The following is a 15,296-nucleotide window of genomic DNA, read 5'->3' on the forward strand; positions in this document are numbered from 1 at the left end:
AAAAATTTATCCTTTCAGTGACCTAAGTAGTTAGGCCACAATGTCCAGATATATAATAAAAAGCTTATCAATAAAAGAAATAACAATAACATATAAATTTTAAATACGAGTAAAAACCTTTATTGATTTAAAAAAGCTAAAAACAGGAGACACATTGTCATTGTCGGATAAAATCTGACTGAGTGTATATGGCTCAGTCAGATGATTAAAAGCGGTAAAACGGATATTGCTAAAATCTGGACAGTCAACTAAAATGTGTCTTATTGTTAAAATTATGCCACAGGACTCACACATAGGAGGGTCATCAGCCCTCAGCAAAAACGAATGAGTCAAATGACTATGTCCTATGCGGGTCCGGTCAAGAACAACTTCCTCCTTACGATTCCTGCACAGACTAGACTGCCACGGTTCAATTACAGGCTTTATATGATATAATTTATTCGCAGTCTGTCTATTCCACGAATCCTGCCATTGGGAGTGTATCTTTTCATGTATTATTTGTCTGTAGTCTGTATAGGGGACTGATAGGCAGCGATTATTACTGGGAATTGCTGATTTGGCTGCGGCGTCAGCCAAATCATTTCCCCTAATCCCAATGTGGCTGGGAATCCAGCAGAAGCAGATGTCATATTCGCGTTCATGGAGAACGTGAAGCTTCTGCTGAATGCTAGACAGAACTGGATGAGAATTATATCTCACAGTTATTAAAGCCTGTAACACGCCGAGAGAGTCGGAATATAAAATGAACCGTTGGTATTGGCATTCACTAATGTGATCCAAGGCTAACTCTATTGCGTGCAGCTCTGCAGTATATATGCTGCATTCAGAGGGAATCTGCTCCGATGTAGTGCTGTCTCTAAAGACAGCAGCAGATCCCACATATGATTCCGACTTCGAGCCGTCTGTGTAAACTGGCACGAAGTCAGAATATTCAGCTCGATGTGCTGAATAAAGCTGCAGGTAGACAGACGATGGAGTGTCCGACTTTCCCCAATTTCTAAGGGACAAGTCACATGCCGGGAAATGAGCATGCCAGGGTGGAAGGGGTTGCTTCGGTGTTTGAGCAACCCTGTCTACCTTGATATTAAGTTCTTTGAGTAGCTCTTGGAGATGAATACCGAAAGGTCGGTTGGCAGTCTTACGGGTGTTGTACAAATTTTCCCATCGTGGCTCAAAAATGGATAGCCACGTAGGATGGTCTGGCAAGGATTTCAGTTTTAAAGTGTAGTTTAGAGACAACTGCTTACGTCAAAGCGATAACGGCGGTTCGTTTGCTTCGACGTATAAGCTCTGGACTGGAGAGGTTCGATAAGCTCTAATAGCGGTACGGAGAGCTAGATGATGGACAGGATCCAGCCAACGAAGTGCACTGTCTCTGGCCGAATTGTATACCAGGGACCCGTAATCTATTCTGGATCGTACAAGTGCACGGTAGATGCGTAGTAGGGTGCATCGATCCGCACCCCAAGATGTAGAGGAAAGAGAGCGCAGAATATTCAGCCCTCTTGTGCACTTTGTGCGGAGTTGACGGATGTGATCCAGAATGGTCAACTTTTTATCGAATACGAGTCCCAAAAATTTTGTGTATGCCGCTACTGGAATAGCATTTTGTCCGAGCCTTAATTCAGGTTCAGGATGAAGATTACGTTTACGACAAAAGTGTACGCAAACAGTCTTCTCCGGCGAGACCCTGAAGCCATTTGCAAGTGCCCAGGAGTTGAGGCGATCAATGGCTTTCTGCAGTTGTCTTTCAATAACCCTCATGTTGCATGACTGACAAAATATGCTAAAGTCATCAACATAGAGGGCACTGTTTACAGTTGGAGGAAGTTGTTCTGTGATGGAATTTACTTTGATGGCAAAAAGCGTGACACTTAATACTGATCCTTGTGGTACTCCCTCCTCTTGGCTAAAGGAACGAGAGAGTGAGGATCCCACATGAACTTGGAAAGATCGATTGGCTAAAAAGTTTTTAATAAAAATGGGGAGTTGTCCCCTAAGACCCAGGCTATGCAGATCTTTTAAGATGCCAAATCTCCAAGTTGTGTCATACGCTTTCTCCATGTCAAAGAACACCGACACCAAGTGTTCGCATTTTAGGAAAGCATCCCGGATGGATGTTTCCAGTCTAATAAGATGGTCCAAAGTGGACCGGTTCCTTCGGAAGCCGCACTGGATATTGGAGAGAAGGTCATTTGATTCTAAGTGCCATAATAAACGAGAATTGACCATTCTCTCCAGGATTTTGCACAGACAGCTAGTCAGAGCAATAGGACGATAATTGGTAGTGATTTTTGGATCCTTTCCTGGCTTAGCAAAGGCAAGAACGATTGCCTTGCGCCAGGAATCCGGAAACTGCCCTTCAATAAAGATTATGTTATACAGAGAGAGCAGATAATCCATAGATTTTGGTGAAAGATGTTTAACCATTTCATAATGGATGCCATCTGGTCCAACAGCACTTGCTTTGGAAAGGGCAAGGGCTCTTTTCAGCTCCTGAATAGTGAACGACCCATTGTAGGGATAGATGCTCTTAGACTTAAAATTAAGTGCCTGTTTTTCCAGTTTATGTTTCAGGACCAGGAACTCTGGGGAATACGAAGATGTTGCGGAGATGTTAGAGAATGTCTCCCCAAGAGCATTGGCTATTGCAGTTGGATCTGCAATAACGCATCCATTATAATCTAGGATTGAAGAAGGGTGGGATGTATATTTTCCCTTCATTTTCCGGATTTTATCCCAGACTACCTTAGATTTGGTAGCCTGGTTAATAGATGATGTAAAACGGATCCATGATTCCTTTTGACTCTGACAGCGAATGTAGCGTGTTTTGGCTCATGCACGCTTGAAGGCTATTAGATTAACAGTGGTAGGATATCGGCGGAATATCCCCCATGCTTTGTTTTGAGCCTTTTTTTGCTGCTGTGCATTGTGAATTCCACCAAGGTTTGGGAAATGGTGGAAACCGGACAGATGTTTTTGGAACAGCATTCGCAGCTGCTTGGACAATGATTTCTGTGATGTACGTTACTGCGTCATTGATAGGCTCCTGACTGACTGTACTGAGGTCAAAATTTGCCTGATGTTGGAAGGCATTCCAGTCAGCCTGATCAAACTTCCACCGTGGTAACCTAAAAGGAAGACATGGTCTCCCACTGTGTAACAAGGTTATCACAGGGAAGTGATCACTTCCGTATGGATTCTCCTCCACTTCCCAAGTGAGTGAAGGGAGTAGAGAAGGGGAGCAGATAGAGAGATCAATGGCAGAAAAAGTACGGGTAGGCATGTGGAAGAAGGTGTTTGTTCCAGTATTTACAAGGGAAAGGGCATTGTCATTGAGCATACGCTCTATGACCTGTCCCCTTCCATTGATGTTAGCACTACCCCACAGGGTGTTATGTCCATTAAAATCCCCAAGAAGTAAGAAAGGAGAAGGCAACTGCGTTACAAGACCATCAAGGTCTTCCTGGGAGATGTCAGTCCCAGGTGGCAAATAAATAGAGCAGACCGTTAATAAAAATCCCACTGTAAGGCGAATTGCAACAGCCTCTATGCTGGTTGTAATTAGCAAGGGCTGAACTGGGGTCTGATTACTCACAAGGATAGCCACTCCTCCATGAGCAGGACCATCCGCAATTCTATCCTTACGAAAGATCGTGATGTTATACATGGTGGGATCATCATTTGCTTTTAGATAGGTCTCCTGCAAGCAAAAGCAAACTGGCTCGTGCTTTTGCAGGAGGGCCTTGATGTCATCAGTATTTCGCCGGAATCCACGACAATTCCATTGTAGGAATTTAGCCATTATTTTGGCTTGGTGGGTCCATCAGGCGGCTTCCGAAGTGCTGAGGGCTTACTTTTATCAGTCTTGGCTTTATCTTTTTTGGGGAAGAATGGACGCTGTCCCGTGTCCATTTCTTCCTCCGCAAAGAGTTCCAAGACTGATTCATCCGGTACCTCCTTGTGCTTGACATCCATTGTTTCTGTTATTACTGTTGGCTCTTTACCACTTGGTTTTGGTAGTGGTGGAGCATTAGGAGGTACGGATATAGGAGTGGCAGCTGATTGCGTTTTTTTGGTGGGCTTTTGTGAACTGAATAAATAGCGGGCAATCGGTGTGAATGACTCTCTTGGTGGTACAGTCATCTCAGTCTGCGTACCGATAGTGCACTTCGCAGAAACTTTCTGGGCATATGAAGGTTTTCCGCTTTTTATTGGTTGAATACGTTTTCTAGCCTCTGGGTAGGAGATATTCAGCTCCGTTTTCAATTTTTGGATCTCTTTTTCATCCTTCCACCGCTGGCATGCTCTGGAGTAGGCAGGATGATCTTGTTGGCAATTTACACAGATCGGTTTAGAAGCTGAACATTCCTTGCTCTCGTGGTCTTTCGCACCACATCGAGCACAGGCAGGGTTACCACGACAAGCTGTTTGTGAGTGGCCGTATTTTTGGCATTTAAAACACCTCAGTGGGTTTGGAATATAGATTCTCAGTGGGCAGTTTAAATACCCTGCCTTGATGGATCTAGGAGGCCGTGGGGTGTTAAATGTTAGGATGAGAACTCGGGTAGGGACGAGATTCCCTTCCTTCCGCATTGATATTCTCTTGACAGCTGTCACTCCTTGGTCTTTTAATTCAGAGCAGATCTCTTCTTCAGAGACATGAAGAAGATCCCACTCTGAAATGACACCGCGTGAAGAGTTCAAAGTTTTGTGGGGTGTTACATTGATTGGTATTCCCCCTATGGATGTCGCGTTTAATATTCTTTCTGCTTGCTCTGTATTTAAAGCTTCGAGTAAAAGATCGCCAGAACGCAGCCGTTTTACTGATTTTGGTGATCCTGCCAACCCTTCTAATCCTTTCTGGATGAAGAAGGGTGACATCTTCCCAACTGACTGCTCTCCGGTAGAATGGAATATGAGGAAAAGCGGTGTCACTGATGGTGGTGGTGGTGGTATTTCCTCAGCTCTGGCTCTTTTGGCAGAATTGGTGTCATTCTCATCTGATCGGTTAGGTAGGGGCCTTGTTGGGGCCCCAGAAGAAATTGGATTTAAATTACTCATATGAGTAAAGAGAAAGTGTCTGATGCCTAAGTACCTCACCCACCACGGAGCCCTACGAGGGGGCGCCCACTCGTGAAGAACTAGCAGGTACTGCGTACACGAATGGGAAGCCGAGTTCGCTTAGAACACCATACCCACGTTACCAATAAGTCTTTATCCCGTCCCAGGACCATAGGGAGGGAGACTTATTGGAACGCAGTTGACCCTAGCAGTATAAAACCACCCGCCGATTGATCCCAGTCGAGCCGGTCCAGGACCACCCGTCTCGTCGAAGCAGGGGCCAAAGTGGTGTATTAAGGCTGGGCCCCTCAACCACCAGGATCCCCCTTTCCGCTTCCACGGGTCGCGGCGCACGGCTGCACATGCCGGATTCCAATGGTGTAACCCTGGAACCAAGGTATGGGCATTGGATCCCAGTGATGCTAATCTGGAAAACCAGCAGCATCACTGGGAGGTCCCCTCACCACGTACAGGTGCCCACATCGAGGGGTTTTTATAGTGCTTTCCTGGTTATGTCACACACCATGTGACTTCTTAGATTTACATATTTTTGTACAGATTGTTGTATGTAGCCAAAACTTTTATGGTCCTAAGCATTGTCCCCATATATATATTATATATATATTTTTTTTTAATACACAGAATAAACATTGCTTTCTGTGCTTACCGTAAGGTTTTGTGTAGCAGGTCACCAAACAAAAAATAATTAATGATTTTAATCATTAGTAACGTGATTTTTAAATGAAACTGGAAAATAAACAATTTAATACCAGATAATCATAACAGATTTTACAAATATAAAATTAAATATATGAAAACCATTCTGGGTAGTTTTAACAAATTTTATAAACTGCGGAATGAAGGTTAGGAAAATAATCTTGCTCTGCCTCCCATACAACTCTCACCAAAAGTAAGACAATGTGATCTCTTATTAGAGATCTCTTGTTAGGAGATAAATTTTCGAAAAATAATTTTTTGAATTCTTTGTTCGTCCAAGTTTTTGTGCATATATGGTTCCTAACAGAAATAAAACAATTTGTATTCCAGTAAGAGAAATATGCAAGCACTTCAACAGGAGTCCAGGGTATCCTGGGAACCTGGGTGCAGCCATGTTCAGCTTCATTCCAGAATATAGTGTGTGCTCAAAAAATGAAGTGCATAACACTTACAAAGCCACTGTATGGCCATGCAGCTTAAAAGGAACTCTGGTCCAAAGAAAATGGCCAGTCAGTGTACAGCCACTCCCCAACTTATATAAGGGTTGCATTCCAGGGAACTCTACGTAAGTCAGAATTTTCCTAAATGCTTACGCAGCATTCGCAAATTTGATTGAAGCAAAAAAGAAATGTTTGATGAACATGCAAATAGAATTTTTTTTTCAATTTTTTTATCTTATGCGCAGGAAAAAATACAAAAATTTCGAAATTGTAAAATTACAAAAAGAGAGGAGACAAGCATAACATCCAGCAGTTTTACCTTTCGAGAATCATTGCCAGAATTAACTCTAGCTGATAAGCACGCTACTGTGGAAGTTGAGAGCTGTGGAGATTTAGAAGGGTTTTTTTCCCAACATATCACAAAATTTCTCTGCAGCTGCAGAATCGGCACCAGCGACTTCACCGCATACTTTAATGTTATGGAAACCAACACAATGCTTGAACCTATTAAACCACCCATCGCTTGCTACCAACTTGGCTTGGGGTTTGCTGTTTTTTTTGATCACTGTTGATCCTTAATATCTTCATAAATACTTCTTGCTTTTGTTTGAATGGCCATTAGACTCAGGGGCACTTGCTTCTGAATCTGATTTTTGATCCATATTATTAATAGCTTTTCCAACTTTGATATAGCACCTGAATGCTGTTTTTTGATCACTGTTGATCTTAAATGTGTTGATCCTTTAACATCTTTTTTTATATGAGCACTGTCCTTTGAAATAGTATTCACTGCTGAAGCAACAAGATATAATTCCATGCAATAAATGACAAACTTTATCCTGCTTCGTACTTCTTAATTAATCCTCTTCATTTTTAAATCAATTTTATTTCGTTTCCTAGCACTGCCAGCACTTGCACTTTCCATTAGTCCCTTTCCTTTCACCATTGTAATAAGTAAATAGGAATGAAGAGAAGATTCTGAAAATTTATTTATGTTTTTTATATAACTGAAGATTTCAGTGAAAGGAAACTCATTTCTCCGTAACATAAAAATCCACAGAATTCCAGTTATTGCAAATGCAATAAGATTAAGTTTACTACCCATTTATAATAGACTGCGCTAACAGAAAAGCCCAATAAACCGGAAAGCGCAAATTGTTTTTATTGTTTTATGGTAGTGACCTCCAGAAATGTGTTTTAGAAAAATATCACAAAGGTGTTCAAAAATTGATTCTTGTAACGGAACATATGATAACAATGAAAGTGTAGTGCATCCATTATAAAAATGACCTTTCATAGAGATAAATAGTTTAGTTATATAGCGAAATTTTCAACTGCCGAGGTCTTGGAACGAATTACCAAAAAAAAAAAAAGTGTTATTGGGTTCACATTATGATATTTTCACGATTTTTTTAAGTTTGCACCGGCTGGCAAAAACTTATGTAAAGTTGAATTTCCGTAAGTTTCCGTTATTACGTAAGCCAGGGAGTGGCTGTAGTTCACCTTTTGCAAATCAGTATCCTCGTGAACTACAAATAAGAAAATATTAAGCCATAAAAGATACAATTATAGCTGAAAAATAAAAGTTGCATATTTTTTTTTTGGTCATGAAAATGTGCATTACCATGTTTGCTAAGTGATGTTTTCATAATTTTAAGTAAAATCAAGGCAGAACAATTGCACAGAAGAGAACTGAAACTATTTTAACACCTATTATTACAGAATGGTAAATTCACCACTCGATGCTCTAATCAGTAGCTGAATCAATAGCTCTTGATCATACAAAGTTAAATTATGAACTGTTAGACATATGACATGCAATGTAATATTACTGTTAAAAGTTTTAAAAGTACTTAATCTTAAATTTTATTTTATGTACTCTGTAAGGTTATAAGTAAAAAAGAACAGCAGAGGACAGAAAGAATAAAGATACACAGTATAAAGTACAGTGAAGGGAAAAATATTTTCAGAATAAAAATTATTTTTTGAGAGGAGATCTAGAAGCCTGGTAACCTGCACTTTCTGAATTTACATTTTTATTTGTTTTTTAGGAGTGAAAAAGTGAAGTTCCCTGGCTAAAAAGCTAACTACTTTAGAATCACACTGAACACCATTCAACTTCAGTTGAGAAATCACAGAAAACATTTCTCCCATCATAAACCTAGACTTTTAAACTGATGGAAACTTACTGATTAGGGTCCTTAAAGGTTGATTAGGAAATAACTGTAATGAGAAGAAAATTAATTTAATTCATATTATACTATACTGTTACAGGCAGGCACCAAATCCAGACCATTTTACATTCAAATAAATATGGTATTCAAATCCATCTAAATATCAACACCAAACTGGAAAATGGATATAGCCAAATGAAAAATATATGCTCACTCACTATAAAAAAAAAATTAATTCAACAGTGGGGGGAAAAGAACTCACTTAGTAAAGCCAATGAAATCTTCATGATTGGTATTCATATAAGCCAACTCCATATCTACTAGCAAAGATATTTGATCTTTGGTCTTTTGCTCTCTTTCTCTGATAAAAGTAGTGATAATTCTTTCTGTTTCTTCTCGTAAATATGGATAACGATTCATCTAGTTACAGAATGTTAATTAATAAAATTAGTATGAAACAATGCAACATGCCACTTCTGTTAATATAGTTCATGCACAAACAAATTAAAAAAAAAAAAAAACATTGCACAAAAGTTATCTTCAAAATTATTAGCTTAAGGATTTCATTCCAACTTATACAAATTAATAAAATAAGTTTCTAAACAAAAAATGCAAATATATATTTCCTAATATAATGAAAGTATTTCATATGGCATGCACACAAGCTTACACATACACATGCACTCTTGCTTTCTTAACCTGTGCTGTCATCCACTAGGCTTCAATTGGTGACATGCAATGTATTCATTAAAACACAGTGAATGAACATAAAACATGGTACCTTTCTGAAAGTGAATCTTTGAATCTTTACAGGACAGAATTCAAAGCATGATAAGAATACCAAAAGAAGGGATCCAGCTCACTTTATTAAGTGATAGTTTTGTTTCTGATAGACCATATTTTCAGCACACACTTTAAGCTGGCACTACTTGGTGGTCTGTCATTAACCACAAGCTGCACTACATGTAATCATTACAAAATTTTTTTTTTTTTCAATGGAGAAGTGCAGGTTAACATACTAATTTACAACATTTCTGAATGATTTACAAACAATTTATCAAATACCAATGTAAAACATTTTGTGGCTGAGGGTTTTGGTTTGAAATACACTTTAAACTTCGATAGTTTTTGAATTGTATGAATCCTTTTTTTGCTATTACACGATGAAGCAAAACTCAGAAGAAATCACAAACTTCTTGCATAATTGTAAATTACGTTCCCTTTTTCTTCCTTTCACCTTTCTTCTTCATCTTTTCAGTTCGGCAATAAAAGTGCAAACTTGCCAAAGTGTATTTATGAAAAGAAAACATTTATTTTCAACGTACACCTCCATTTTTATCATCAGAATTTTTTTTTGACTAAAGTCACATAACTAATCTGAGTTACAGTTTGTATGGCTGTGATGAGCATAAAGAACATCTCTAGACAAACAGACTTGGCCAAAAAATAAGAATGTCTTATTATGGGGAACTTAATTTTCTATGGAACTGGAACTTATGGATTATTTACCTAGTAGAAAGACATAGTGAAACACAGAAGTTTGCATTATTCAACATCATTTTGCTGATATTAATACTGATTCCATTCAAGTCAAACTGTTTCAAAATATGCTGCTAATCCATAAATAGCAATGGATAAAATAAACAGTTCATACAATTTTTTCTGAACCAACTCTATTATAATTTTTCTTAAGAATCACAATACTGATATGATGTTACATGAGTAACAAAGTTAACATTTTTCATGGTGCTAAAACAGAATTTAAGCAGTGGATTAACACAGGATGTAATATTAATCATAGACACCTGTACAGGGTTATTAATGAATGACAGCAATCCTGCATATTAAATATTCACAAACAGAAAACAAATCTAATTACCAAAGGTTTAAAGGTTAACATACTGATAAAAATGTGGCATAACAAACTCATTTTGTTTCTCATAGTTGTCTTTGCACTGTTCCTTCTTCTCCCATTGATCTAACAGTGAATTTCTTTTTCGTTCAGTTATAAGTGCTTTATAATCTACATAGACACTTGTCTATTGCTAATTGAATATTGTTATAATAGAGACTAAGAGAGAGAGAATACAGAGCTAAAGTTATCTAAATCAACTTAAGAAAAGTTGCTTAAAAAAAGTATGCAGTACCAAAACATTACAGAAGATATAACAGTTCTAAAATAAAAATGGTTAACTTTACTAACGAATAAGATATTGTGACATGTTCATTACAGCATTGCTTATATGCAGGATTTATTATAATTCCTGTGGGAGAAGACAGAGTGGTAATCAATGGACACTGCTCTTTGTGGACTAATGTTATTTGTGGAGTTCCCCAGGGTTCAGTGTTAGGTCCATTATTGTTTTCTGTATTTATTAATGATACTGATGATAGTATATCAGGTTTAATGTCCAAGTTTGCAGGCGATACGAAGGTCGGCAGGGTTGTTAATGACACTAATGAGAGCAAGCTGCTGCAACGGGATCTAGAAAAGTTAGGCAGATGGGCTGAGATGTGGCAACTGAAGTTTAACACTGACAAATGTAAAGCACTGCATATCATCATCAGCCATTTTCAATCCACTGCAGGATGAAGGCCTCTCCAGCAACTTTCCAGTTCCTTCTGTTTTGAGCACTGGCCATCCATTTACTACCCAAAAACTCATGAATTTCATCTATCCATCTCCGCCTGTTGTCTTCCAGGTTTTCTTCTAGCTCCTCTTGGGTACTATTCTGTTATTTTCTTAGTCCATCTGTCATCATGTCTTCGAGCTATGTGTCCTGCCCAAGACCATTTTAGTTCTTTAGTTTTGATAAGAATGTCCTTTACTTGCGTTTGCTGCCTAATCCATGTGTTTCTCTTCTTATCTAACAGTCTGATTCCCAATATAATTCGTTCCCTTCTTCGCTGTGTAGTTCTCAGCTTCTCTTCCATTCTTTTGGTGAGTGCCCAAGTTTCACTTCCATAAGTCATGCTGGGGAGTACACATTGATTCATTATTTTACGTTTCAGACAAACTGGGATATTGCTCTTCAGTATGTGACTATATTTCCTGAATGCTATCCATCCAAAATTTATTCTTCTCTTGACTTCCAGCCATTTATCATTATTACAGCTAATAACTTGTCCCAGATAAGTATATGACTCCACCTTTTCAATTACTGCTCCTTCAATCATTATTTCCCTTTCCGTGGCATACTTGTTCATCATTACTTTTGTTTTAGCCATATTCATCTTTAGTCCAAAATCCTTACTAACTGTGCATAACTGATTAAGATTTTCCTCTAATTCTTTGGAATCGTGGCTTATGACCACAATGTCATCTGCAAATTGTAAATGGTTTAGGTACTCTCCGTTCACATTGACTCCTTTCTGCGACCAGTCTAATCTTCTGAAAGCTCCCTCAAGGGCAGCAGTAAACAGCTTCGGAGATATTGTGTCTCCTTGTCGAACTCCTTTCTCGATTTTAAATTTGCTACTGTCTTTGTCTAGTCTAATAAAGGAGGTAGCACTCTCATATATTTTCTTCAAAATCATAATATATGGGGTATCTATGCCTTGTCTTTCCAGTGCCCGAAACATTGCCTTATGCTGTATGGAGTCAAATGCCTTTTCATAATCCACAAATGCCAGGCAATGGTGTTTTATATTCATTTGCTTTCTCCATTAGCTGTGATATTACGTGAAGGTGATCCACAGTTGAGAATCCTGTCCTAAAGCCAGCTTGCTCTTTCGGTTGATTCTCATCAAGTATTCTTTCTAATCTGTTAGTAATGACCCTTGTGGACAACTTGTAGATTGGTCTATAATTTCCAATTTCTGATTTATCTCCTTTCTTATGCAGCAAAACTATGATTGCATTATTCCACTGCTTAGGTGTCACACCTTTTCTAATGCACTTTGTGAAGAGCCTTGCCAGTTTTTGTGTTACGTCTCTTCCTCCCAATTTTAACAACTCTACAGTAACTTCATCTTCCCCCGGGGCTTTCCGATTCTTCATGTTCTTCAATGCATGTTCTACCTCATCAGGAAGGATGTCGGGTATGTTGTATGTGTTACTAATTTGCAATCCAACTTCCCCACTGCTGGTATCATTCCCTCGCTCCTTGTATAATTCTCTATAGTAGTCTTCTGCTATTTGAATTATGCCTTCTCTGCTGTTTATAAGTACACCATCGCTATTCTTCAGTTTCAGTATCATTTGTCTTTCTGTATTACTGTTCATGGCTGCTGATTTAAATCCTTTGTTTTTCCTTAATGCTTGTTCTACTTTTCTTGTGTTAAATCTTCTTATGTCATCTCTGAGTCTCTTTCTAATGGCTTTGCATAACTCAGTATACTCAATTTTCTCCCTGTCAGTGTTTTTCTTGCTCTTCATTTGTCGTCTTCGGTTCATCATGACAAGTGTTTCTTGACTAATTTTTTCTTCTTTGGATTTCTTTTTCCCTATAGGTTTCTTGGACTTTATCACCTTCAGAAAGTTGTAATATTCCTCGTTGATATCTTGGTCCTGAGCAGTCTGCAGAAGCTCAAACTTGTTCTTAAGTTTCAGTACATACTGCTTTTTCTCCTCCTCTGTTATCTCAAAGACCTTTGTATTATTTACTAGAGTCAGTTTTTTCCTTTCCTTTCCTACATCTATATCAAGTGTACATCTTACCATTCTGTGATCACTTCCAACATTTACCTTATTCAGGATGGTAACATCATTCAAAATATATCTTCTGTTAGTGAGGATGAAGTCGATTTCATTAGTTGTTAATCCATTTGGACTCTTCCATGTCCACTTTCTGTTCACCCTTTTCTTGAAAAAAAGTGTTCATTACTGACAGTCCTTGATATTCTGCAAATTCCACAAGTCTTTCACCTCTTTTATTTCTTTCACCAATTCCAAAATTTCCTATAGTTCCTCTTTCTGCGCTGTTTTGCCCTTTTCCAACCTTAGCATTGAAGTCCCCCATAATAATAGTGTAGTGGGTTTTCTGCTCATCTAGAAGGCTCCCAATTTCTGTGTACATTTCTTCAACTCTTCATCATCATGGCTCGATGTTGGCGCATAAATCATTATAATCTTTAGCTTGTACCTCTTAGAAATCTTGAGTATTAGTCTTGACACCCTTGGTGATGTACTTTTGAATTCCAAAATGTTGTTTTTAAAATCTTTATGGACCAGAAACCCAACTCCACCTTCACTCCTTTCACTGTTTCCATTGGTGTACAGCAGATTTCCACTTGATAAACTTAAGTGATTCATTTCTTCTTCTTGTTTCAGCCAAACCGATGATATTCCAATTCACATTTTCTAATTCCTTTTCCAACTCTAATATCCTGTCTTCACCGATGAGTGATCGTACATTATAACAGGCCAAGTTCAGTTTCCGTGCATGGCAGCCTGGTCGTACCCAGAGATTCTTAGCACCCTCTGCTTCCACTCTGACCATCGCTGCTGTAAGAGGGAGAGTGAAAGCTGCTGGGGACTGAGGGCCATTTGTGTTGTTGTGCTCTCATATGCTGGAGGGTTTGGTCTTTTCCTCTTCAGACTGACCAGGCGTCTTGAAGAAAACCACTCTACACGTTCGTTGCCACCTAAGTGACATAACAGGGCTTACCATCGAGAAGGTGTGCACGAGTGGATTTTAGGAAGGCAGGCCAACCGGACTTCTCCTAAATCTTCTGTAATAGAGAGATATTGGATCCATCAGTGTTTTAGGCTGAGTGTCCGATAACACACAGGATACCTGTCCCCTCTAAGCACTGCATATGGGAAGCATTAACCCCAGAGTAACGTATCAACTGTGTGGTAGAGAATGAAAAGGACCTTGGCGTAATTGTGCAGGCAGATATGAAGTTTTCTGAGCAGTGCAGACAGTCTGCAAGAATAGCTCATGGTGATTTGTCAATGATATACAGGAATTTTTCCAGCAGGGATAAGGAGGTGATTATTCCCTTGTATAAGGCAATGGTCAGGCCACACCTAGAGTACTGTATACAGGTCTGGAGGCCTCATTTCAAGATGGATGTAGAGTTGCTGGAACGAGTACAGAGAAGGGCAACAAGATTGGTGAGGGGAAAGAAGCGTGGTCTTAACCAAGAAAGGCTTAAGTTTGTTAAATTGCAGCGTCTGGAGACTAGGCTCCTGCGAGGTGATCTGAATGAGGTGTATATGGCTTTGAATGGGTGGAGCAGGCTCAATTCTGATGGCATTTCCCCCCTACTCAGATTACAAATCTGAGGGGGCATAAATTCAAATTGAGGAAAGACGGTTATAGAATAGATGTGTGGCAATTTGCCATTAGCCAGCAGGTAGTTGATTGCTGGAACAAACTTCCATCTGTCATTGTGGAAGTTGATAGCTTAAATAAATTTAAGGAGGAACTGGACAAACATTTAGAGGGAATGGATGTGTGAAATGTTTTTTTTTTGACTAATGCTACATAAGCTTTTTTCTTGCATCACAAATGCATCGATTACTACTATTACTACTACTACATTAAATGTATATCAAACTTGGATTGCAACATATATTTTTAGCCCAATGCTGGGTATTTAACACTACATGTAAAAAGACAAAAAAAAAAAAAAAAAAAAAAGGTGATTACTCCCTGTATGTTAACAGCACTAATGACTTTTTGAATCATCAAAACATCACCAGTGTTGTTAACCAATGAATACTTAAGATACATTCAAAATTAAAAGCATGAAAGTTATATAGAGCAGTGCTACTCAAAGTGTGGTCCACAGACTGGTGCCAGTCCACAAATTGTTTGTTACTGGTCCATGACGAGATAAGTACAGAAATTGAGAGTAAGCATTTAGAAATTTTTATAGCAATTTTACATTGCTGCAACATCCAAGCACGTGATCAGTGGACTCGTCTCATTATACAGGGTATAGACCAATT

General features: G+C 38.8%; 1 protein-coding gene across 2 annotated transcripts in view; it reads right to left on the reverse strand.

Annotated features, from left to right (window-relative positions):
• LOC150087162 (dynamin-like) overlaps nucleotides 1-15,296 on the reverse strand; it is a 307,901-nt gene that overhangs the window by 114,414 nt on the left and 178,191 nt on the right. Inside the window, exon 11 of one of the 2 annotated variants that reach the window (XM_090372996.1) lies at nucleotides 8,658-8,815. The exons of the other annotated variant lie outside the window; for it this stretch is intronic. Coding sequence (XP_090229122.1) covers nucleotides 8,658-8,815 — 158 coding nt within the window. The remainder of the gene's footprint in view (nucleotides 1-8,657; nucleotides 8,816-15,296) is intronic. 2 annotated transcript variants of the gene reach the window in all.

The sequence above is a fragment of the Mastigoproctus giganteus genome, chromosome 4 (genome assembly GCF_048544385.1).
Source record: "Mastigoproctus giganteus isolate SK-2022 chromosome 4, ASM4854438v1, whole genome shotgun sequence".
NCBI lineage: Eukaryota > Metazoa > Arthropoda > Arachnida > Uropygi > Thelyphonidae > Mastigoproctus > Mastigoproctus giganteus.